General features: G+C 37.9%; 2 protein-coding genes across 2 annotated transcripts in view; one reads left to right on the top strand and one right to left on the bottom strand.

Annotated features, from left to right (window-relative positions):
* Positions 1-946: 946 nt before the first annotated feature.
* Positions 947-8,208, bottom strand: rex1bd (required for excision 1-B domain containing). The gene is made up of 5 exons (XM_051907218.1): positions 8,046-8,208; positions 6,662-6,744; positions 5,848-6,052; positions 5,129-5,217; positions 947-1,551 (listed from the first exon to the last, which is right to left on the bottom strand). The coding sequence occupies exons 1-5, from the start codon at positions 8,046-8,048 to the stop codon at positions 1,479-1,481; spliced, it is 453 nt and encodes a 150-aa protein (XP_051763178.1). The 5' UTR covers positions 8,049-8,208; the 3' UTR covers positions 947-1,478.
* Positions 8,209-8,804: 596 nt separating this feature from the next.
* The window catches only part of cpamd8 (C3 and PZP like alpha-2-macroglobulin domain containing 8), a 36,032-nt gene continuing 20,516 nt past the window's right edge, over positions 8,805-24,320 (top strand). The window contains exons 1-24 of the mRNA XM_051907204.1: positions 8,805-9,354; positions 12,760-12,911; positions 13,360-13,382; positions 13,469-13,634; positions 14,206-14,258; positions 14,637-14,654; positions 15,291-15,345; positions 15,534-15,647; positions 16,016-16,100; positions 16,184-16,292; positions 16,775-17,002; positions 17,115-17,285; positions 18,174-18,302; positions 18,394-18,589; positions 18,929-19,104; positions 19,237-19,386; positions 19,470-19,628; positions 19,719-19,861; positions 19,965-20,027; positions 20,302-20,533; positions 21,106-21,259; positions 22,403-22,542; positions 22,838-22,889; positions 23,005-23,303. Of these exons, the coding sequence (XP_051763164.1) occupies positions 9,218-9,354; positions 12,760-12,911; positions 13,360-13,382; positions 13,469-13,634; positions 14,206-14,258; positions 14,637-14,654; positions 15,291-15,345; positions 15,534-15,647; positions 16,016-16,100; positions 16,184-16,292; positions 16,775-17,002; positions 17,115-17,285; positions 18,174-18,302; positions 18,394-18,589; positions 18,929-19,104; positions 19,237-19,386; positions 19,470-19,628; positions 19,719-19,861; positions 19,965-20,027; positions 20,302-20,533; positions 21,106-21,259; positions 22,403-22,542; positions 22,838-22,889; positions 23,005-23,303 (3,204 nt within the window). The 5' untranslated portion in view covers positions 8,805-9,217. The remainder of the gene's footprint in view (positions 9,355-12,759; positions 12,912-13,359; positions 13,383-13,468; positions 13,635-14,205; positions 14,259-14,636; positions 14,655-15,290; positions 15,346-15,533; positions 15,648-16,015; positions 16,101-16,183; positions 16,293-16,774; positions 17,003-17,114; positions 17,286-18,173; positions 18,303-18,393; positions 18,590-18,928; positions 19,105-19,236; positions 19,387-19,469; positions 19,629-19,718; positions 19,862-19,964; positions 20,028-20,301; positions 20,534-21,105; positions 21,260-22,402; positions 22,543-22,837; positions 22,890-23,004; positions 23,304-24,320) is intronic.

Raw genomic sequence — 24,320 nt, 5'->3', positions numbered from 1 at the left:
GACGTAAACCAGCCGACAGCGCAGTCATTTAAGCGTGGCATTTAACAATGTCGACAACTGGAGGATGGAAGACGCCGTGATTGGTTGAGAAGTGCCTGGACTTCTGTGTCAGTCAATCTATCGCTGTTTTTTCATGTTTGTGTATATGTAAACTGTGTTTACACGGCTTTTTGAAAATGCAGGGTGCCTGTGTTTCGAATGGCATCCTTTCAGCCAGTCACCGAACACTTATGTCACTGGTAGTTCCTATAGTGCTGGGTTAGACCCTAAAGGCATTCCTATAACTAAACTCGTTCCCAGTTCCTGCGGTGCGAACACGCCAAAAAGTGGGTACTTCCGCCAATTGTTATAAGAACTATGAAAACGTTCCTCCAATGAGCAAGCCCCTAATATTGACAAATGAAACCCTATTCTAAAGTGTTACCAAAAACTGAACGAGGACTGATGCTGCCAAGCTTCAAAATGTAAAAAAAAAAAAAAAAAAACTATAAAAGTATCATAAATCTGAATTGTGCTTTATATTCCAAGGCTTCTGGAATCATATGATAGTTTTGTGAGAATTGAGACAATTTGATCTGTTTGTCATTAACGAACAGATCAAACTGAAGTCATTATTCACTGAAAAACATGACATCTGCCCTAAATCTAGTTCATGAGAACATTAGCGATGTTCTGAATGAATTGTTCTTCACTGATCCAGTTTAAAAAAAAAAAAAACTTATCTGAATGATTTATTTATGAATCTTGAGTTCAAATGACTCGATTATCTAATCAATTAACTGTTCCTCCCACAAAACTATCATGTCTTCAGAAGACTTGGAATATCATCACATGACCGCTTTATGGTGCTTTTGTGTCCTTTTTGAAACTTGAACACCTTCACATAAGAAATAAAGGCATATAGGTTTGACAGGAATAACATGAGTGTGAGTGAATAATGACAGACTTTTCATTTCATTTCAGTGTATTGTCCCTTTAATTGGTAAACACACTACAAGTTTAGTTCATTTAAGTGGAATCTGAAATGCAGTCTGCAACTTGTTTGTCCTCTCTGTTCAAAAACTTCATGTAAATACTGTATCATTATGTATAAATAGTTCTATCTGTATAAATGTCAAAAATATTTAAGGAATGTTCATATATGTTGTAACACAAAATTTTTATGCATATATAATCATGTATTTTTATGCATATGATCATGAACAATATTTAAATTCAGAATTAACAGAATGAACATTGTGTTGGTTAAACAAACAAAATGTCAAGCTATTTTGAACGTAAACAAAATAATAACATAAAAGATGCCAAACTCTATTTAATAAAAATATGATTTACAAAGCCTGCAACAGCAACAGCAGCAATGCAGCCTATCTATAAAGCGCCTGAGACAGCGATCGATACCTCAGATGACTCTTCATTAGAAGGGAAAGTTCATAGAGGATCTGAATCCATCTCGGTCTCCTGAGACTGACTACATCTCACTCCGGCTCCTCCGAGTCATACTTGAAGTCTTGCAGAATCTCACTTAAAGCGGCCGTATTCTTTATTATACTGACAGAGATAGAGAGAAACAGAAAGACGATTTACATATACAACAGCATATCAAAAAAAAGATGAAACGTTATAGTACTGATACAGTGGTGACATTTTATTTATTTCATTAATTGTATTAAAATTGATTAATCAATTTTTATTAATTTGAATTAAAGTATTTGATTACTTTTGTATTAATTAGCTTTTTTTCACTAATATTCAATGTATAATAACAGAAAGATATGGATATTATAATATTATTATTTTAAATTATTTTATATATAAAAGTATTATAACTTAAAATACTTATATTTAGTGCTGCCAAAGTGATTAATCACGATTAATTGTGCACACACACAAACTTATGTTAGATGCGATTAATTGCGATTAATCAATTTGACAGCGCTAATTATTATATAGATAAAAATAATTCATTGAAATACAAAAATTGCAAATGAATATTAAAAATGCATCTTAAATTGGTGTGATTCAAGCTACACTGCTAAGCTGAAACAAGTGGAAATCTTGCAAAGCCTAATTTCTATTCAGTCAAGGGATATGCAGAAACATAACTCAGCAGTCTAGAACAATGGTACAAATTGATAAGGAAATTTAAACTAGAACATCAGACGAGAATATTAAGTTGGATTGGTTATGATTCACAATTCTTCCTTGCCCGAGTGGACAAAAAGTTTCAAAGCTGGGCTCATAAGGGAATAACTGCATACTGCCCTATTATATCAAAGGGGGAAATACAGGATTTTCAACACTTAATGACCAGAATCGATCTGGAGAAAAAGGATTTTTATAGATTTTTACAAGCAAGACCTTACTATTATACAACAATCAGAAGAACAAAAAAAAATGATGAATCCCCTTTGATACACATATTCATTAATACTTATATTACAAACGATAGTGTAAAACGATTAATATCTGATATATATATATATATACGTGTATCTAAGATATTAAAGGTCACTCTACTAGATATATTAAAGAAAAGTGGGAAAAGGAAATGCAGATTTGTATTCCAGGTGAAGAATGGCTAAATTTATGGCATTCACAGTGTGTCCCACATTCCAGGTCATTAAGGCAATTTTGTTGGAAAAATGCTATTCGTTTCTTTATCACGCCTAAAGTGAAAGCCAAACAAAAAGGAATAACAAATCTAGGCTCCTGCTGGAGGTAATGTGGGACACTATTAGCTGATCATAGGCGGGCTGGGCGGTATATCGAGTTTGTACGATATACCGATATATTTTTAATATACGATACGGAATGAGGAGATACTGTTTATATCGGTATACAGTAGTTTTATAGGCGCGCATCTAAAAAAAACAGCGTCGCAGAGTGCTGCTGCGGGGGAAATGCATAATACAGTTTGGCTTAAACATGAGACATGCTTAATATTAAGGGCTTTAAAAATAACTCGTCAGATTAATTTATAGTTAACACGTAGGCCTGTCGCTTAAAGCGGCTTGCCCCGTCAGATGCTCGGACAGATTCATGTGCTGACAGATATTTGCGCTGTTTAATGCTTTTGTGATGTGGTGTTTTCCTAAGCGCATAACTTACATTTCACAAGTATATTCTCCACCTGTAAATGTTAGAAAGTCATACAAATATGACCATTTTGCTGTCAGGAGAGGACGAGCCTTCTGCTAGTGAATCTCACTCTCCTCTAAACTTCAAAGACTTCCGTGAACGAGCGCCTCCGCGCGCATTCGCGCCAAACAGACGGAGCTCAATAGAATAGGATCGCCATAATTCTGACTAAAATATACATTTTGTATGTACATATACAATAAATGTGCCATATGTAAAATTTTAAACCTACAAGTAAGTGTATTTTTATGATAGCAGTAACAATATATATAATATATATATTGCTAATTAGTCTATGCTTTTGTTTTTATTTTAATTTTTAGACTAGTGAATATAACTTCTGCTTTAAAAAGCATTATTTTTATTTTTAGATTGTAATGTTACAATGTTAGAATGTAAAGTAACTTTCTCTTTTTTGCACATACTGTAGGCCTATTAGTGTGCCAGACTATATGGTTACATTCACTATATTTGTATTAATAGCTTTCAATATAAACTCTGTTTGTAGGACAACATTAGGCAGGATGTTAAATTAAGATTTTTAAAACGTAAATACAGATTTATTTATTTTTTTCTAAATCCAAATAGAATAATGTAGAGAATACCGAGATATATACCGAATAATGCCATTTAGCCAAAAAATACCGAGATATGACTTTTTTGCCATATCACCCAGCCCTAGCTGATCATGTACATATTTTCTGGGCTTGCTCATTTTTTTTTTTTTTAACTGTTTTGGTCAGAAAAACACTCAAGTATAAAGGAAATCTTGGAGATTGAGATTGGGAAAACAGGTTATATTTTATATCTTGGTAATACACCAGTCTCAGCTATTAATCTGAATAAATATTTACTGAGGATTCAACTAGCAGCAGCAAAAAAAGCAATTACTCATCAATGGCTCCAGCACCTTCCCCCAACAGGAATTCAGTGGGAACAAATTGTTACAAAAATGTATAAAATAGAAAGACTGACATTCAAGTTGAGACAAGAAGAGACTTTTGAAAAACACTGGGGAAAATGGACTACACATATAAATATGTGTAATAGGAATGTATATATATGCATATATGTAAACATGTAAATAATACTTTAGAGCAACATAAAAGTATGGCTATGGAAATTAGTATATTTTTGTATGTATTTATGCATATATGAATGCATGTGTGTATGTCTATGTAGATACATATGTATATATGTTTACATCGTAGCCTGTTGACTTCCTTCTACTCAAGGATTTCTTTAATATAGTGCTGGTACTAACTGATTAAGGAAACAATTTTTTTTGTCTTAGAACTGTTACATTTTCAAAGAACATCCATATAAGTACCCATGAAGCTATGTTGAATGTTTGTCAATGTCCTGTAAAGTTGTATAAAAAATAAAGTAAAAAAAAAAAAAAAAAAAAATGCATCTTAAAAATATGAAAAAAATAAATAAAAATAAAATACAGTTGTGTTGCCAGCAGGGTTGGGTAAGTTGCTCTAAAAAAGTAATTAATTACTAGCTACTAATTACATCTTCAACAGTGTTTTAGATTACTAATTACTCTCTCTAAAAAGTATTGCATTATTTATTAATAATTACTTAAATCCCATATCAAGAATAGACATGAAACTACTCTCTTAATTCTTTCAAATAAATAATATAAAATTGCATAAATTATTCTTAAACTGACCAAAATATTTAAAGGGAGAAGGTAACATTAAAATGTTAAATCCACTATTGTTTTATATAGAATTGTTCAAGACTATAAAGTATTTAATGCAATTACATCAGAAGTAACTGTAATTAAATTACAGAACAACTAAAGAGTAATCCCTTACTTTACTTATACAAGCGAAAAGTAATTAAATTACAGTAATTAATTACTTAGTAATGCATTACACCAAACACTGGTTGCCAGTAAAAAAAAACTTATTTATTTGACAACAATTTAAAACAATTTATTTGACATTAGCAGGGATGTAGAAAATGTTACACTTACTCCTGTTTGATCTCACAGACTTTCTCCTGGAAATCCCCATCTTCTGGGTGATCCTGGGCGTTCTGCTTGGCCAACTGTAACTTAGCTGTCTGAAAAGACATTAATACATTAATACAGATAAATATTAAGAATACAGTAACCAATTACAGAACAGAAACATTTGGTTCAATACTATTTTAGTTTTATGCATAAAGATAGGAGCAAAATCATTTCAGTATGCTAATTGGCTGATGCAGAAGTTATGCAGGACTAACCAATCACTTTCCCAAATAAACATGCTTGACAGTTCACATCTTAACATATAGAATGGCTTCTTATGCATAAAATATCAATGCACTGCAAATGCTGTATCCCATGCACTCAACTTTCTATTTACAATCTGATGAATCAATTTCCAGCTATACTGTTTAATGTCTTTGTTCACTCATTATTTTATCAGACTGCCAAAAGTTACACAAATCTGGAATTAACCCCTTAGCATTCCTGTAAAATTTGGCTAAAACACCTAAAACAGGCATACCCAAAGTAAATTGCATGCTGTTCTTGCATGGTTTTGGTCTCTTTTGAAAGGTATGTGTACCGCGGGTGGTACAGTGGAACAGGTTAAAAGCAAATTAGAATGATTTAATTTTGAGATGATAACTGGACGCCAAGCAGTGCACATTATGTAGTATTAGCCAAACATTTATGAAAAAAATAGTCTTGTGCAAAGTGCCCACCAGCTCTAGCTTTTCTTTCTCTTTAATCTGCAGTTTGTCAATGTGCTCTGAAAGGTCGGGCCGGTCGAAGTCTTGGTGCAGTTGCTCTTTAATCTTCAGAACTTCTTTGGAAATGCCACAGAATGCTTTCGTTATCTCATGTACCAGCTGTTTGTAGTGCTCGAAGTCATAGTGGGGCCCCGTCCTTAAATACGCCTCATGACCCCTGAGAACAACAAGTGTATTACCTGAAATTAACCCTCATAGATAGAGAGATAGAGAGATAAATAGACTGTCCGTATGACATATAGGCATTTTTATCTTTATACACACAATAATAATCTTTTACATTGTAATCCTTTTACACATGTTGCTAACACGCCCTTTAAATAACAAAAAAAAAAATATGACACCATTGACTTTAGACCAGCCCTGCATCCCAATGTGCATACTATCCACTCTTTCCGCCCTAAATAGTATGGAATATGGACATTGAGACGCAGTGTAGGTTTTTGTTTGTCAATGGTGCAGTCTTTTCAGTTGCTTCAAAATAGCAACACGCCAACAATGCGTCTGAACACACCTCGTTTTTAGACCAGCACGCCCAGAGGCGCACAGATGGACGCAAGTGCATTTGCTATTTAAACAACGTGGCGCAGGACGTGAAAATGATAACTGCGTCGGGCTGAAACTAGCAAAAAACTCTTGCATTCTGTCTGGCATCGCATTGTGCAGGGTGTATGATAGGGCCCAAAGACAGATGGATATATAGATACAGACAGACGATAGATAGAACGATAGATAGATAGATAGATAGATAGATAGATAGACTTACTCCTCAAAAAGTTTGTATGCCTCCACACGCTCAGCTTGAAGAACATAAAATCTTCTGACCAAATTTTTGAAATCTGTAGGTGCCTTTAATTTAAATGAAATATACATGATATAAAGTTAGGAAAGTTAGGATAGACACAACTCACAAACATGAAAAAGACTCATTTACTTCAAATAATACCATAATATTACCATGGTAAATGTTCAAAACATGGTAATACTTGATATAATTAGAATGCATTTATATACACTACCGGTCAAAAGTTTGGAATCTGTAAGATTTTTTATGTTTTTAAAAGAAGTTTCATCTGCTCACCAAGGCTGCATTTATTTAATTAAAAATACAGTAAAAACAGTAATACTGTGAAATATTATTACAATTTAAAATAACTGTTTTCTGTTTGAATATATTTTATAAAGTAATTTATTCCTGTGATCAAAGCTGAATTTTCAGCATCATTACTCCAGTCTTCAGTGTCACATGACCCTTCAGAAATCATTCTAATATGCTGATCTGCTGCTCAAGAAACATTTATTGTCTACAATTGTACAAAATATTTGAGTACAATATATTTTTTTCTGGATTCTTTGATGAATAGAAAGTTCAAAAGAACAGCATTTATTTGAAATATAATCTTTTGTAACATTATAAACGTCTTTACTGTCACTTTTGATCGATTTAATGCATCCTTGCTGAATAAAAGTACTAATTTCTTTAATTTCTTTTCAAAAAAATAAAAATAAAAATTCTTACTGACCCCAAACTTTTGAATGGTAGTGTATAATGTTACAAAAGCTTTGTATTTCAGATAAATGCTGTTCTTTTGAACTTTCTATTCATCAAGGAATCCTGAAAAAAAAATGTTTTCAACATTGATAATAATCATAAATGTTTCTTGTGCAGCAAAACGGCATATTAGAATGATTTCTGAAGGATCATGTGACACTGAAGACTGGAGTAATGATGCTGAAAATTCAGCTTTGCCATCACAGGAATAAATTACTTTATAAAATATATTCAAACAGAAAACAGTTATTTTAAATTGTAATAATATTTCACAATATTACAGTTTTTACTGTATTTTTTAATTAAATAAATGCAGCCTTGGTGAGCAGACGAAACTTCTTTTAACAACATAAAAAATCTTACCGATTCCAAACTTTTGACCGGTAGTGTATATTGTAGTATTATTTTGTTAATATGAACTTTACTATTAATTTATGTAGGCTACACGTAACTTTACGAGAATATGTTAAAATTCTGAACATATTTATTTCTGTATAGACTAGCGTTAGCAATTTCGCGACTTTGTCTATATTTCTGGTAATGTCCTATTCCTGATTTGGATTATATGACACAGGCTGAATATTCAACACTAACTTACCATGATGCTGAAACTGTGCTTTATGTGTTTTCGTTGCTTGGCTGATGTATCTGCTCACCCGCGACATGTGTATCGTTTCGTGTAGTCACGCTGTAGCACTCATTTCCTGTTTAGGTCCGCGGACGACAACGTCACGTGACGTTACCGCGATGCTTGCGTACTGGGCCAAAACTGAAAAAAATATTCCTTTGATACTTGTTTTTTTTTTTTTTTTGTTAGTTATATACACCCCTATTTATTTTTCTGTCTTTCGTTTTTTTTCTCTTTTCTTTTTTTTCATTCTTGTGTTCTAACTGCCTTTTGACTGTTTATAGACTATATTTTGTTCATATCACGCTTTGTGATTTAGAAAATACAAGCACAATTACTTAAAATTGTATGTTCTAACACAGGAACGTGAATACCGCTTTTAATCGATTCATTAGCCTATTAAAAAAACGGTATCATTTTGTAACAAAAGCTAATTTTAAATGTCTAGTGCTAAAGCGCCACTAGGGGGTGCCGATGTCCTATATTTTTGCACCTTTATTGTGCTTCCATAGTTCCATATCAAAATGAATTCACGTCAGGTTAAAGTTTTACATTTTAACTACAGACTTTTTTATGTAAACAAATAGATATTTAAGAAACGCCTCAGTTAAATAATATATTTTTATAATTATATTTATCACGTACATTAAACATGAGATGGCTAAAACGTTCGGATCTTTTCAGTCTCATTCAATCGGACCTGTAAAGCTTCCAATGCTCGTTGCAGGGACAGTGCAGTCTTGTCTCTACTAGCTCAGAGGGGCTCTGTTAGACTTGTTCTGACACACCACTGAATGAGACAAAAGCCTGGAGAGTTCAAAGGGGCAAAAGCAGACTGCCCTGGTTACATTAGGCTGTGGCGCTCAGCTCAATGGATCTGATGTGCATTAAATACCGTGCTACACAAGGGGTGGGGTGGATGGAGATAAGTTTTAATGCTGAAATATGAGCAATCGGAACTAAGGCGGATAAATAAGGCACGCCAAGAGGGATTGTCTTTACGCGTGGAGAGGAGTTCAAAAATCAGTTGCACGGACACAACATTGGGAATTGGGATAAAACCGTAGCACGCGCTGCACCGGAGGCTAGTGCTTTCCCCTCGTGGATACTTCAGTTTGCACTCGAAATAGTAATAATATTATATGGAACATACGCAGGGGAGACTCATCACAAAACAAACGAGGGATAAAATGAGAGTGTTGCATGTGCACCACAAGTCCTGGACTCTGTGGACTGTGTTCATGTGTGTTATGAGTGGAGTTCATTCACAAGAAAGACAGTAAGTATGTTTGTAGCGCTATTTTATGGATGACACAAACCGCTTTTTCATTTCAAGCATGCATGTTTCGATGAGACTTCAGTCAGGTGATAACTGCAGTCTCACTAGTATGATCTGGATTGTCGCGCGCCTGTGGACATGTTTGTGCATCAGTAAGAAATAAACTCAGCAGCACAGCTGTTTATGTGTTTGGATTTGTAATCCGTTACGAAAATGTTCATGGTAACCATAGTTGTTACCAAAATACCATAGTCACTGTATTTACTAGTGTAACACACCATGGTAAACTAATATGGGGTCCTGTTTAAGGAAGCTTTTCTTGTACTTAACAGTAAGTAACTGCTGTTTTGATAGAAACTAAGGTTACCATGGTACATTTTTGTAAAGGGTGGTACAGCTGACATTATGTTATGAACAAACTCCCAAGTGATGTTCTTTCAAAACAGGTCATAGTTATGTTTCATACATTGCAAGCATTTAAAGTTAGTTATGTCATTAGTTCCCACTATTAGTAAAATCCAGAAGTTATACGCTCCATTATCAGCTTCAATGCTGCTATGTTGTAATGATCTTTAGATTAGACCCAATTTATTCTACTCATTTTTCCAAAGAACGATCTTGAGAACATTCTTCGGTTCACTTTCCCAAGGCTATATTAGAAGATTGTGGTCTATATACCTATAAAGGTTCTTCAGTGGATGAGCAAAGAATATTTTTCTTTTCAGGAAACATTTTCTCTGTAGGGTTCTTGGGTCTACTTGGTTATTTGGAGAATGCTGTTGATGTTATGCTGATAACTGTGATTTTTGCCAAGTTGGTTGTTCATTTTTATTGGTCCTGGAACCACATTTCTGTAACTATATAAACTCTCAGTAACTATCAAGCACCAACCATAATTCTAACCATAAACTTAAATCAAATGATTGATTGACAGAAACGTTGTTGGTTTAATTGACCCAGAAAGTACAGAAGTCCACATACTTCTTCATCCTTCATACCAGGGTTGGGCAGAGCTCAGTGCCAGTGTCCGTACCTGTTACACGTTATTGTGCCAAGTATTTCGAACACCAGAGAAAGAGGTCAATAACCAGCTTGACCTCTCTGACAAAGAGCTACATTCTCTTGAGTCAGCCTGTGGCTGTTCTTTCCTTCAACAAGAGAGTGCTATCATGTAAACACTGAATATTTCTATGCCCACCGCACACATGAGACCATTGTAAGATAGGAAGGTGAGGATCAAATGCAGTCAATTCCGCATAGATGCCTTGGAAGGGATTTTCTCATGCCTTGAGACTTAAATTGCCTCTGGCCTCGCTGAACTGTAATGCCAATCACCTGATATCTCACACTCAGGCAGGCTATTAAACTCAAGGACACTGAGTTGCCCAGGTTTATTTGGGCATGTAATGGGTCAGAGAGTCACCTTTCAAATGTTTCTCATCATTAAAGGTCACTGGAACCAAATTTGTAACTGGATTTTTGCAGTAGTCTAGACAACTTGGATTCCGAAGAGGCGAAAAACACCTGAAGAATTAGGTTAATGTTACGTAATTGTATAATAATGTTGCCCTAACCTTTGTCATGACGTGTTTGAAAAAGCCCTATTAGTTTTTATTACATTTACCCCCAAAATTGGTTTTGTTGCAGCCCTGTGACTTTTTCTTCTAAGAGAAAAGGCCTACAGACACCAGATATCAAAAGAAATCACCAACAAATGGTCTAATCATTGCAGAGATTGAAACTAATATTTGTCAGGCTGAACTAAAACCAAAATTACTCTCACTGCTTTCAAAGGCAATGTTTCTATTCAATATATTCTTTAAATAGGTGTTTCTAGCTCAGAATATATGCGGCAAAACAAGTGTCCGAAATCGCCCCCATACCCTCATTGACTATTATTAGTGAAAATGATTAGCTGAAAATGAGTGAGTGAGTGAATTCAGACAGAGTGCGCCACAAGAGATTCCGCTTTTGCGTTGTTTCTGATTAGTAATAAAAACTCAGTATCTGCTAAGCTCCAAATAGTAATGATTAATGAAACTAAAAACTGAGCTAGAAAAAAAATGTGGAAGTGACTGGAAGAGTCCATTCTCTAGCCGCTGAGTGTACATTTGTTATTGCAGTGCACTATGGGATTGAAGTGCACTCGATAATGTCCACTATGGTTTCAGACACCACTACAAATGGCTGTCCCTCAAATAGTAAGGGGCGATTTCAGACACAGCCCAGGTCAAGGTCCTGCAAGTTCCCTTTGGAGCCCCTTGCCATACCTAGTGGTGGACTTCTTATTGGGTCATTCCATGTCAAATCAACCAAATTTCAGAAACTTCCCCAGCTCAAATTTTTTATTTTGTTAGTATTTTTGTCTGTAGAAAGACAAACATAAATAGTGATAAAAAACCAAAATATTAAATATCACAGATGTTCTTGACCATTGAAAATGGGTTACTTATGGAGCCATATTAACATGTCCATATCTCTGGGATTGAACCATCGAGGGCCTTTAAAATGAAGATCCCAAAAAGGAAAGTTTGTTAAGAACCAGAATCTAAAAGGATATTAAGATATCTTTAATACTTCTTGAGTTACAGGCATGCAAACTTGAGGCAAAAAAACACAAGAAGTGCTTTTTGCCAATTTGTCACTCTTGGCATATAATGAAACAAAGATTGCTAAAGTCAACAGATTTTACTAATAGACCTACCAATCTCTGTGTAAAAATAAAGTAACGATGCTGCCAGCTTTCTAAAGTCATTTTTACACCCCTCTAATTTGACTCCAAATCTCAGGTGAAAATTGTCATTTTGACCCCCCTCTACAAAATAGTGGATTATTCAGTAAATATACGTGTGACATTTAATATTTTGACTTTCATCAATATTTATGTTTGTCTTTCTACAGAAAAAAAAATATTAACAAAATCAAAAATTTGTGCCGGGGACCTCCGTTTGATTTGACACGGAATGACCCTACTGTAATTTAAGACACAAGGCCAATTTGGCAAAATAGTAAACGTTTGGTAGACTAAATTGAGTAGTCGGGGGCCCTAATGATCAGCCCTGACGACAAATATTCACCTTACTCACCTAATTTACAAACTGACTATAGGTCTGAAACTTGTTATTTTGAGATCAATCACATGGTTCCACCATTCTCATAACACCCAACTTGGGCAACAAAGAATCACAAACACTTGCCAGTTTGTGTTTGAACACATGATATTTGTTTTATGTTTTCCCAAGTGGTAAGGTTTGGCACGCTTGTTTGTTTGATTTGTGTGCCCTATGATGTGAGGTTCAGATGTATGCTCTAGACAAAACAAAGTGTTAGCGTAATTGGTACCTGGAGTCTTGTGATGTAAACACACACAGCCGCTGCTCTGTACTCCCGTCCTTTGATTCACAGGGGTTACCTGATTGCCGCGCCATCTGTGTTCCGTGCCGGTGTAGAAGAAGCTGTGAGCGTGACCATATTCAATGCAGTAGAGGACACGCGAGTGCAACTGCAGCTCAGCGTCAAGGGCGAGATTGTGGCGCATAGCCATGGCACTGTACGAGGTGAGAGTTACGTAGGGGAATTTATTTACTTGCTCATCTAAAAGTAACATCTGTGGTGCCAAGAGCTCCTTTTGCCTTTTTTTTTAAAAATTAATTTAGTTTATTAAATTTTTAGAAAAATTGGTCTTAAATATGTCATTTAAATTAATATCTAAAGTATAGTTTTCACCATGAAAATAGCCAAAGAAAACCCACCAAAGGTTGTCAACCCACTAAAAGTTAATAGACCCTTGGTTTAAGAGTTAAACATCAATACTTAAGCCTCTTTTTCATTTGTGACAAATTAAAAATGGCACATACTCTACATGAATCAACATAATTCATCATTTTCAATGAAGGTTTTGTTCAATAAACCCCCTTATATCACAGTAAATTTATGTTTTGATGCAGAAATCTGGTGCTTGTGCAGGTTTCACTTTACCTGTCATTACATTTCTTTTTTATTCAGATAAAGGCACCATCAAAATAAAGGTGAGCCAATCATATAATCAGCCAATTCTCCTTAGTGTGAGCATTCATTAAGTAGCAGTTTGCACAGAGCCTGATAATGTTCCCAGGTGCCATCAGATCTCAGAGGCCAGGCACATCTGAAGGTTTGGGGAAACCGTCAGCTCAATGAGGGAGGCTACATCTTCCACAACCACACCACTGTGACGGTGGACAGCAAAGGCTCAACTGTTTTCATCCAGACCGACAAGCCAGTTTATAAGCCCCGGCAGAAAGGTCTCTCTCCGAATGGATTAATTATGATACTGTGTTTGTAATGCTAAATGTCTCAATGCAGTTGATATTGCTATGTTCAGATTACTATTGTACTGCTTTGTATACTTCCTAATACTTTAAAAAAAAAATAATATGTGCATATATTAAGCAACAGTAACTATTCCAAACACTGCTTTCACATGGCACCTGTACAATTTCAGCCTGTATCTTTGAAATTAATCTAGTTGTCTGGCATTGTTTTGTTCCACAACTCTTATGTTTTAAAAACTCTGTCGATATTACTTCCAATTCATTCATGATACTAGAAATTAAAGGATTGAGTGCATTGCGGGATACAGTATTTTACGAAGTATGGTTTGTTGTATACAGCAGAATTTTGTATACCAAGTATTCTGTACATACTGAAAATGTGCATATTTGCACATTGTACATCCTGCATGCAGCAAAAGAGCGTAGAAATTAGCATGCTGTTCTGAGCTTGGCCAGTGTGTCACAAATAGTTACATATAATAGAGAAAAAAGCAAGTTGAATTTGAATTCATTACTGTTTATTTCTTTCTCTTCCCTCTAGTTCTTATAAATGTATATGCCGTCACACCAAACCTAAGGCCAACAAGTGAAAAGGTAAAGTCCTGAAATGACATGCTAAGTTATGCTTTGTAGTAGAGGAGCATTGTCCTGCACAAGCAACATTTATTTAGTGCTAAAGGCTTATCCTGCAAACATTTCTAGAAAGGGGCAAAAGGTAGATTAGCAAGTATGTCCCTCATACACAAACAAACACGCAAATTACAGAAACACCTTCACCAGAGCCAATTTTGAATCAAGCATTTTTCCAAAAGTGGCTCCAGTTATAGTGTGTGGACAGCATCTTTTTTGAAAATTGGCTCTCAGATGCAGGATTGATTGAAATCTCAATGGGGCTAAAGTAGCTGTAGCTATACATGTGTGTAATATTTGTCGTCCTCATCCCTCTAATCACTTCCTTGTTTTGTTTTACAGATTGACGCTTACATAGTGGTAGGTGGAGGCCGTGGGGTGGACACTGCTGTGGTTGGAGTGTTTCTTTCCCAGCAGGTTCCATGTTGCAACGCTATAGAGCTTGACAACTGGTCGTCTGTGTTGGGTTCGACCCTGGAGCAGACGCTTGTGGGCGACTAGGGAGATAAAAGGGAGCAAGTCTTCCTGGGGCATTGCCCCCTGCTGCTCAGTGCTTAGCTTCCATCTTTTTCCCACATGCTGCTTGGTCTTTGAAGCGTCTCTGGGGCAAACACTGTTGCTCAGTTCCAGAAAATTCTTCTGAAAGCTGTGCAAATGGCCAAAGGGGGACCAGAAAAAATGTTTGCTATGTATACGATGTTTCATGTTTATGTTAGTTTGGCACCGTCAGCCTCTGGCTCACGCTGGAGGAAGTGTCAGTCGGGGTGTGTGTAGTTTTGTCTTGATTGACGGGCTCCTGGAGTGTTGGCCCTTTGAGTCAGGGCAAGGTCAGTTTGTTTAAAAGCATCATTGGATTTGAAACGCGTTTTCTTAAGCTTGATTCTTTGCTGCCTTTTTACGAGTGTAAAGTGGCCTCCAGATTTAAGCCAAGTAAATAAGTAAGAATGTGACTATTTTTACCACATACTGTTTAAGATTACCACTCTGTTTACCCAGGACCCCAGAGGATCCCGCATAGTCCATTGGAAAGATCTGAAGTCTGTTTGTTGTGGTAAGAACTCCTACTGTCTTGTTCCTATGCCTTTAACCAGACTTTTGTATTTAATCATGTTGCAATCGTTGCATCACACTGTACGACTTTAGTGTATGTCAGTCACTACGATATACTGTATAATAAGCTTTGATCGCTGTGATATAGGTATAGTGCTTATATTTTAATGTCACTATTGTCTCTATTAGGAATTGTCAATATGAGCTTTCCACTATCAGACCAACCTGTCTTCGGGGAATGGTTAGTTTTCGTGGAGATGCAAGGCCACACGTACAACAAGTCATTTGAAGTGCAAAAGTATGGTAAGCAGTGTTAATTCTTTCATAAGAACTGATTCAGATAATTTTGACAACAAGCTACACGTAACACAACATCGTAAATAGTCTCTAAAAGATGGAAAAATCAATGACATTCTATAAAGCATCAATTCAAAAAATGCTATTATTTCAGGAACTCAAGTTTTCACAACATGGACATTTTGCTTGTTGATAGGTTTTATACATTTTTCAAAATGTCTGAAAATTTGAGTTTGATGTTTGGACACATTTTGATTATTTCGCTTATTATCAAGGAAAACGTTAATTTTGATTAAATTTGCCGTTTCAGTCGGAGTTAAACGGACAGAAATTAAAGAATATGATTGATTTTGGTCTTTCTTCCTGTTGAACAGTCATGCCCAAGTTTGAGCTCATCATTGAGCCCCCTCCCTACATTCGAGACCTCAATTCATGTGAACAGGTCACAGTGAAGGCAAGGTAAGAGGAAGAATCTGCCTGTCATCTTAAACAAGTAATTTTGCAATGGCTTCAAATATCTCAATCACCATACCTTCTTCCAGGTACACCTTTGGAAAGCCAGTGTCAGGCAAATTAACAGTTAATATGACCGTCAATGGAGTAGGCTACTACAGACATGAAGTTGGTCACCCGGTGGTAAAGTCAATGGAGGTGAGCGCATAATAAAGTATTTCCCTGATGAAAAGACCAACATCCTTAACTTGCTCAAACAGTAAAACTTCTTTGGTTGACCACCTTTAACAACAAAGCTCTGCAAGCATAGCTGCACTGGTCTACCAGGGCCTTGTCCCAAATGCAAGTTGACACTTGTAACATCATATAGACTGTCGAGTAGTTGTCCACTGTGAAGTCCAAACCAGTATAAGCTCAGCAAAAGGGCACATTGCTCGCATATGTTATCCACAAAGCCGTACTCCATAGCGACTCCATGAGACAGCTTCCACTCTTGTGGACTTCATGGACAAGACTGCAATTCCACATCAAAAGCATCAGTTTGGACAGGGGCAAGGTAGACCAGTACCTAACCAGCATTAACCAACTTGTTCAAGCTAGTCTTTTCGGCAGAGTCCAACATAACTTCAAAAGACCAAAAGTAACAACTCTCTGTAACAAGTTTCTTTTCTCCTACATAGATCAAAGGCTCTGCCACTTTCAGCCTCTGCGTGAAGGACATGATGCCTTTAGAAGTTACAGACCATTTCCGAGGCACAGTGAACATGTGGGTGACAGTAAGCAGTGTGGATGGTGGGCGGCAGACTATGTTTGACGATTCAACGCCCGTCCACAAGCAGCTCATTGATATCAAGTACTCCAAAGATACTCGCAAGCAGTTCAAACCTGGTCTACCCTACAAGGGGATGGTGAGAGGAGGATCAGTCTTCTGTTGGAAAGCAGATAATGATTAATTTTTCTTTTTTCCTTTTTACTAATCAATCCTAATTTGGAATGATCGTTTTTCACCACTGACCCCAGATTGAGGTGACCTATCCGGACGGGAGCCCAGCGGAAGGAGTGCAAGTGCGAGTTAAGGCCGAACTCACCCCGAAGGACAACGTCTACACCAGCGAACTGGTCTCACGCAATGGCAAGGCCACTTTTGAGATCCCCTCCATTCCCACAGCTGCCCAGTACGTCTGGCTGGAGGTCAGTGGGAGGGATTTGGAGATGTAACAGAAGCTTTCTCTGGGGATGGTTTAACCTAGTGCAGGGATAGCCAGCCCTGTTCTTGGAGAACTACCTTGCTGCAGACTTTAGTACCAACCCTGCTCCAACACACCTGCCTGTAATTGTCAAGTAATCTTGAACAGGTGTAGGTGTGTTGGATAAGAGTTGGAGCTAAACTCTGCAGGTTGGTAGCTCTCCAGGAGCAGGGTTATCCCTGACCTAGTGATTAAGGCAGGGGTCTCCAAACTCAGTCCTAGAGTGCCACTGTCCTGCAGAGTTTAGCTCCAACTTGAATCAACACTCCTGCCTGGACATTTTTAGTATGCCTAATTAGACCTTGATTAGCTGGTTCAGGTGTGTTTAATTGGGGTTGGAGCTAAACTCTGCAGGACAGTGGCCCTCCAGACCGAGTTTGGAGACCCCTGGATTAAGGGGTTACAAACCCTGAAAAGTTGTAGGTTCAAACCTTGCAAAGGGTGATGCATGACTAGTACCATTGTTCAGCAAGGCACTTGACTTCCAGGCTGCTCAAGTGCCAGTGGGACTATGCCTCTAATGTCACTTTCACACAGAACCTTAAATGTTTGACCATAAATGTTTGTTTGATCAGTGAGAAGGCCGTCTTCCAGGTGAATACCAAGAATCCACACTTGGATCTGTGTAAATCTGTTAGGGTCTGTAGTCTGGTGCCTGTGAACCACGGAATGGTTCGTGGTTAAGAATGCTATCCAAAAAAACTACTTTTGATAGTTTACTTCGTATAGCTGTTCACCAGTAGTTTGGTAGTTGCACCAAATAAAGTCAAAACGAAACACAGTGCCCTACATTTCTAACTTTCATTTGAATGTCTTTCTGCTTTGATTGCAGTCAAAGGTGACTGCCATAGATGGCAGGCCTGCAGGGGACCAGTATCTCCCCAACTATCTGTCCATCAGTAGCTGGTATTCTCCGAGCAAGTGCCACATCCAGCTCCTAAGTCCCCGTGCTCCTCTTATAGTAAGAGATAATGCCAATATCATTAGTGGTGATTGCTAAGATATACAAAAGTATTTTTGTATGTTTAAACAATCTTTAATCATGTGTCTAGATTGGAAAAGAAGCAGAGATCTCCTTGAAGTCCACCTGTCCCTGTAACTTCACCTTGCACTACGAGATCGCCTCTCGTGGGAATATTGTGCAGTCGGGTCAGAGGCATGCCAAGAACATAGCTCATCGTGAAAAAAGAGCTACCATCACCTTTGACACGAACATTCACACCACTGCCAAACCACCACAAGACTCAGGTCAGTTTTATAGCAATAACTGCAATGAGCCTTTGTTCAATTTATTAACTTATTTACGGGTATTTCTTCAACTATGGTCCTTTTTGGCCTTAAAAATAACCTGTACTACAATGTCATTTCCATCTGATCTTTTGATTTTTATAATTTTAACATTGTTTTCTGTTCTGTGTACTGTACATATACTAAGAATTATTTTGCTCTTTGCTCATGACAAAACATAACTGAAACATGAATTAATCAATTAATGAAGCTTACTTAAAGCTCATAAAGGCACTATTCTTCCTCTTCTTTTCCTCCCCATTTTTTGTCTGTCCATCTTCATGTCCTCTGTCTGCCCAGACTCTGGTGTGTCCTCTTCTCAGGCAGAAACAGACAGTTGCATGTCAGTTCTGCATTTCAATGTGACTCCTACCATGGCCCCTCTCAGTCGCCTACTGGTCTACTATGTTCGGGAAAATGGAGAGGGTGTGAGTGACAGTCTGCAACTTCCTGTGCAGCCCCGCTTCGAACATGAGGTGGTTTGAGATGCTCACTAATTGTTATTCTGGATTATAATTTATTAAGGGGACAGTTCATTAAAAGAAAAAAAAAAAAAGTTCTGTCATTATTTACTCCGTTCCAAACTCTTATGACTTCCTTGTCTTTAGGTCTCTCTGTCTTTGTCCACAAATGAGTCGATGCCGGGCAGTCCGGTCAGTCTGAAGGTCAGAGCAGAGAGTGGCTCATGTGTATGTGTAGCTTCTGTGGACAAAAGCATGTACCTTCTCAAACCAGGCTTCCAGCTCACGCCTGAGAAGGTCAGTCCTCATCTGAACCTTCATATATACCACCAATAGCTCGGAAGTTGTCTTAACAGTTTGCTGGGCTTATTGGTTTGCAGGTGTTCAAGGAACTGGCTGACTTTGATGTATCTGATGCCTTTGGGATACCCAAAGATGAGGGACATTTTTGGTGGCCCGGCTTGTCGTCGCGAAGACGACGTTCCTCTGTGTATCCATGGCACTGGGACATCACTAAAGATGCCCGTTTTGCTTTTACGGTGAGGATATCACTGTCTCTACATTTTTAAAAAATATAAACCTCTAGTTTAGATATCAAATGCTAATATGTCCATGTAACTGTGTTGTAGGAGACAGGGCTGGTGGTGATGACAGACATGGTGAGTCTCAATCACAGGCAGAGTGGAGGGATGTACACAGACGAGGCCGTGCCTGCTTTCCAACCGCACACCTCCACCCTGGTGGCAGCTATGCATTCCCGATCTGGGACACGGTACACATGCTCACAGTGTCTGAAATTATAAGGTTAATCTCACATTCAGTTGTCTCTAAGATCAGTAAGAGAATTGTTTCTTATGTCAGTGTGTGTTTTTCAGGGCAGAGAACCGCAGACGTACATTCTTCCCAGAAACATGGATATGGCATTGCTTTAACGTCAGGTAGTGAAATATTACTTTGGTTAACTCACATTTTTAGATTTTTAGATACCTAGATATATATAATTTATTTTTTTATTTTTTATTTTCTGATTAATGCATTAAAGAGAGAGTGGCCGACCGAGGATGGTCTGAATGTAGGCCAATTCTATGATAAGTCACCTCACATGAGACCCACAGGATGCTCATACTACATTATTTATTTATTTATTTATTTATATATATATATATGTGTATATAAAATATAGTTTTTGCTAATTGTGACTTTTATTTACAGCAGTGTTACTGGGGAGGCTGAGTTACGTTTGGATGTCCCCGATTCCATCACCACATGGGTGACGAGGGCTATTGGTCTGTCTGCAGAAAAGGGTCTAGGTCTGGCTCAGACTGCTGAACTGCGCACATTTAAGCCCTTCTTCATCGACTTCACCCTGCCATACAGCGTAGTCCGTGGTGAACAAACCAAAGTCCCACTGACAGTGTATAACTACCTCCCTACATGTGCCGAGGTGTGTGTGTTAGCATGTGTTTTTACACAGATCTTGGTAAAACTGATCAGTATTTGCCACAATCGTAACAGATAACCGAAAAAGATAAGTGCTATAATAGAGAATTGGGGCCAATAAGGAACCACCCAAAACACCATAGCATCCGCAAAACAACAACCACCCAGAACACCTTATCAACTGAATAGCAACACTTTGACATCATGGCAAGTTTTGCACAGACAAACACCATTTACAAGACACTTACATGACTTTGATACACTACCATGGTTTCTGCCTTCATATCATGTGGATTCAAATATTATTTAGTATCAGCTTATTTTCTGACTTGAGGTATGTGCAGAGAAAAGATTTGCAGCATTTTTTGGCGCTGAGGGGTTTAGAGTTGAATCCTTGAGGAACGATGGGAGGCCATGAGTTAGGCAGCATGGAAAATGTGCAATGCACCTCAGAAATTCCCTAGAATCCTTTAGGAGCCCTTGGGAGTTCATGCCGTATTTTTGAAAATGCAGGCAGCATGTGTTTGTGCAATATGAAGAAACTCCATGACTTATTTGTATTCTCATTCTCCATAGGTCCATGTGAAAGTGTCAGTGCCCAAAGGGATCAAGTTTGTGGGTCACCCAGGGAAACACAATCTTATCCGGAAAAAGTGTGTGGCGCCTGGGGAGGCCACACCCACTTTTATAGTTCTGCTCTTTTCTGAGCTGATATCTGCCAACATCACAGGTTAGTCTGTTTAAAAACTTCCACAATGCCCCTATAGGTGGATAACCCCCTACTTTACAAAAACAGCATACTAAATCAGAACAACCATGTGAGATGCATCTTGGGATGATTTTTTTAAACTGTATTAAAGGAGTTAACCTGTATGCTGGACAAGTTTCTGCCTTCATATCATGTGGTTTTGAAGCCCTTAGACCAGGGGTGTCCAAACTCGGTCCTGGAGGGCCACTATCCTGCAGAGTTTAGCTCCAACTTTCCTCAACAGTATGCCTAGTAAGATCATGATTAGCTGGTTCAGGTGTGTTTAATTGGGGTTTGAGCTAAACTTTGCAGGACAGTGGCCCTCCAGGACTGAGTTTGGACACCCCTGCCTTAGACCAAAAGACTTTTAGAATCATGAGAATCAAATTCAGTCACTTTTTACTGGTAGTGTATAAATCTTGCGCTTGCTACATGTTTGACAAGAATTGTGTATTTATTCTCACTGTTGTTTACAGAAGGTTTATTATTACTGGACGTTGCAAACATTCTTGGGAATATTAATCAGCCGTTGTCACATATTCTGACTCTTTGGCTCGTTTCACCCTGCAATTTCTTAAATGTAGTGCCATTTTGAGCCTTAGCAAAGCACAGTTGCCAAACAAAACTTTGTCATTGACTTATGTAATGACCCATGTTGGACAACAGCTATGTTCTTTTTGGGCTATCAGATGAGGGGAAAGTACATAAGGGCATAGTGGTGGGGGTCTTTTCCATGCATCTCTATGGCGTGTCAATGAATTTGCAGGTCAGTGCTAGCCAATGGCCCCCCCACGGCTCTGTCCTAGTCCCCCTGGCTCCAAGTCCTTCCTTCTCACTACACACATACAAAGGGGCTTTGCTGGCAAGCAGCCATTCTGCTGCAAAGCCATGTGTGTATCCTATTATCCCCAGGCCATCAGGGTCTCGGAAGACATTACGGGTTTGTAAAAAAAAAAAAAAAGGGAGAAAGCATGGTGCCAGAAGTCTCACATGTGTGCACTTGTATATGTTTGTGCATGTATACTTTGCCAGCAACTTTTCCCCTCATATGCACCCACAATGCAAATAAAGCATTTTCGTCATTGAGTTGTGCTCTGTCATTTCCCATATTTGTTTCCATGGCAGCTCGTGCCGTTGCCTACAGTGAGCCAAGTTGTTGCTCCGATGGGCTGCAGTCCAGCAAATCAGGCAAAGTGGGTGAGGAACAGGAGGACAGGAGAAGCCCCGCAGGCATGGACTATGTACGCAGGAGCGTGCTGGTAGAGGTGGGGACCCTGAGTCTTATTGTCACTATATGCTGTGTTGCAAACAGTTGTTTTAGTGAGTGTTATATAACTGTTCTGGTACTTTTTGAATGTACTTATTGATTGGACGAGCTCTGTATAATTTTCACTGGAGATCACTTATCTGTTTTTGCGGTGTTCCAGACCAGAGTATGTAAGCGGTACAACATTTAAAAAAGGAGAGAGAGGAGGAAAGAGTGTTTTTTTTTTTTTTTTTTTTTTTTTTTTTTTTTTTTTAGTTGTTTGCTTAAATATCCCTCTCATTGCTTTTCCGTAGCCTGAAGGTTTGCCTAGAGAGTACACATACAGCGTCTTTTTCTGTCCAAATGGTAAACAAGTCTTTCCTGTTCTTTCTTAATTCTTTAATATGTTAAAACTGATAGTATTAGTTGCTTGAGAAATGGGAAGTTTATTCTCCAATAATTCTACCCTCACATTTCGCAGAACGAATCCACATCTCCACACCCAACAAATACGAGTATCAATACGTGAAGAAGCCAGCCAAAGTCGCACACGTTCAAGTGGCCATCAAAAGCCATAATGACGCCCACATTGCCCTCTCACCAAGTGCACATGACAGCACTGAAATGGTGGAGATTGTGCTGGGTGGGAGGCAAAACTCACGCTCCTGGATCTCACAGGGTAAGATGGGAGAGCCTGTAGCCAGTGCCCCAACGCCAGGAATCCTTTCCTGGGATGAATTCCGAAGCTTTTGGATCAGCTGGAGAGGAGGGGGGGTGCAGGTAAGTTAGACTTGAAAACGTTATGACTTGCAGTTTTTGATTTGATGGCTACCATATAGATGTGAATCTAGGCCAAATTATAGGAAGTTATAAGCAGATTTACAAATGTTATGATTTTATGACCACAAGGAGTCGCTGTCATCAAATTGAGCAGGTATGTTCAGATCATGTTGATAGTGGCGCTTATCAAGTTTCGCTTCGGTACGAAAAAGTTACACACTTAGAGTTGATTTTGTTAGAACATAATTTAGTAACAGTTATGATTATCATAAATCCATTTTGTACATTTGTGAGGCTTTTTCATTTAGTAAATTTCTGAGATGATAGTGAAAATTGGATGGAGGAATTTTGTTGCGCTACAGTTCTAGCTTGTTACTGGGAAAAGTACACCATTTTCAGAACCGCTCGCTATTGTGATGGAGCACTGAAAAAGATTTGTTTTGATATTGTGACCTATTTTCATTGTAGCACAGGTTATATTCCATTTTAGATGGTCTAATATTTAACAACAAATTATTTTCAATACCAAGGTAGTCTGTTTACGGGAGATTCCAAACTGGGACTATGTAGGCTTAAGGTGATGTGGGTAACTATTGCCAAGACTTGGCAATTGTTTTTTATGAGCTCCCTGTGCTTGTTAAAAGCAGTGTTCATCAAACTGCTTTTTTAGTAGAACTTAATTGGTTTCCATGTTGTTATTATCAAATTAAAGTGTAGTCATACTTGCTTGGTTTCCTCTGAATGAACGCATACAAATCTCCACCATGTCATTTACAGATCAGTTCATCAATTTGTAAGGGTGTTTCCGAAAATTAAAAAGTTTGGAAAGAGGCTTCTATTTTCACAAGCTCTACAAGCAAACACAAAACACCTGCACAGTGCTTCTCAGTTTGGATTCGGTGTTTAGCTAGTTGGTGCCCAAAACCCTTTTGAAACTATCGAAAAAGACCAGACCAGCTTGGCCTAGCTTGATGATCAGCTAATAACTATAGTCTGGTTTTATGGTTACATAATCTT

This window comes from Ctenopharyngodon idella, chromosome 10 (genome assembly GCF_019924925.1).
Source record: "Ctenopharyngodon idella isolate HZGC_01 chromosome 10, HZGC01, whole genome shotgun sequence".
Lineage (NCBI taxonomy): Eukaryota > Metazoa > Chordata > Actinopteri > Cypriniformes > Xenocyprididae > Ctenopharyngodon > Ctenopharyngodon idella.
Note: the sequence above shows the minus strand (reverse complement) of the source record. Positions and strands in the feature narration are given on the sequence as shown.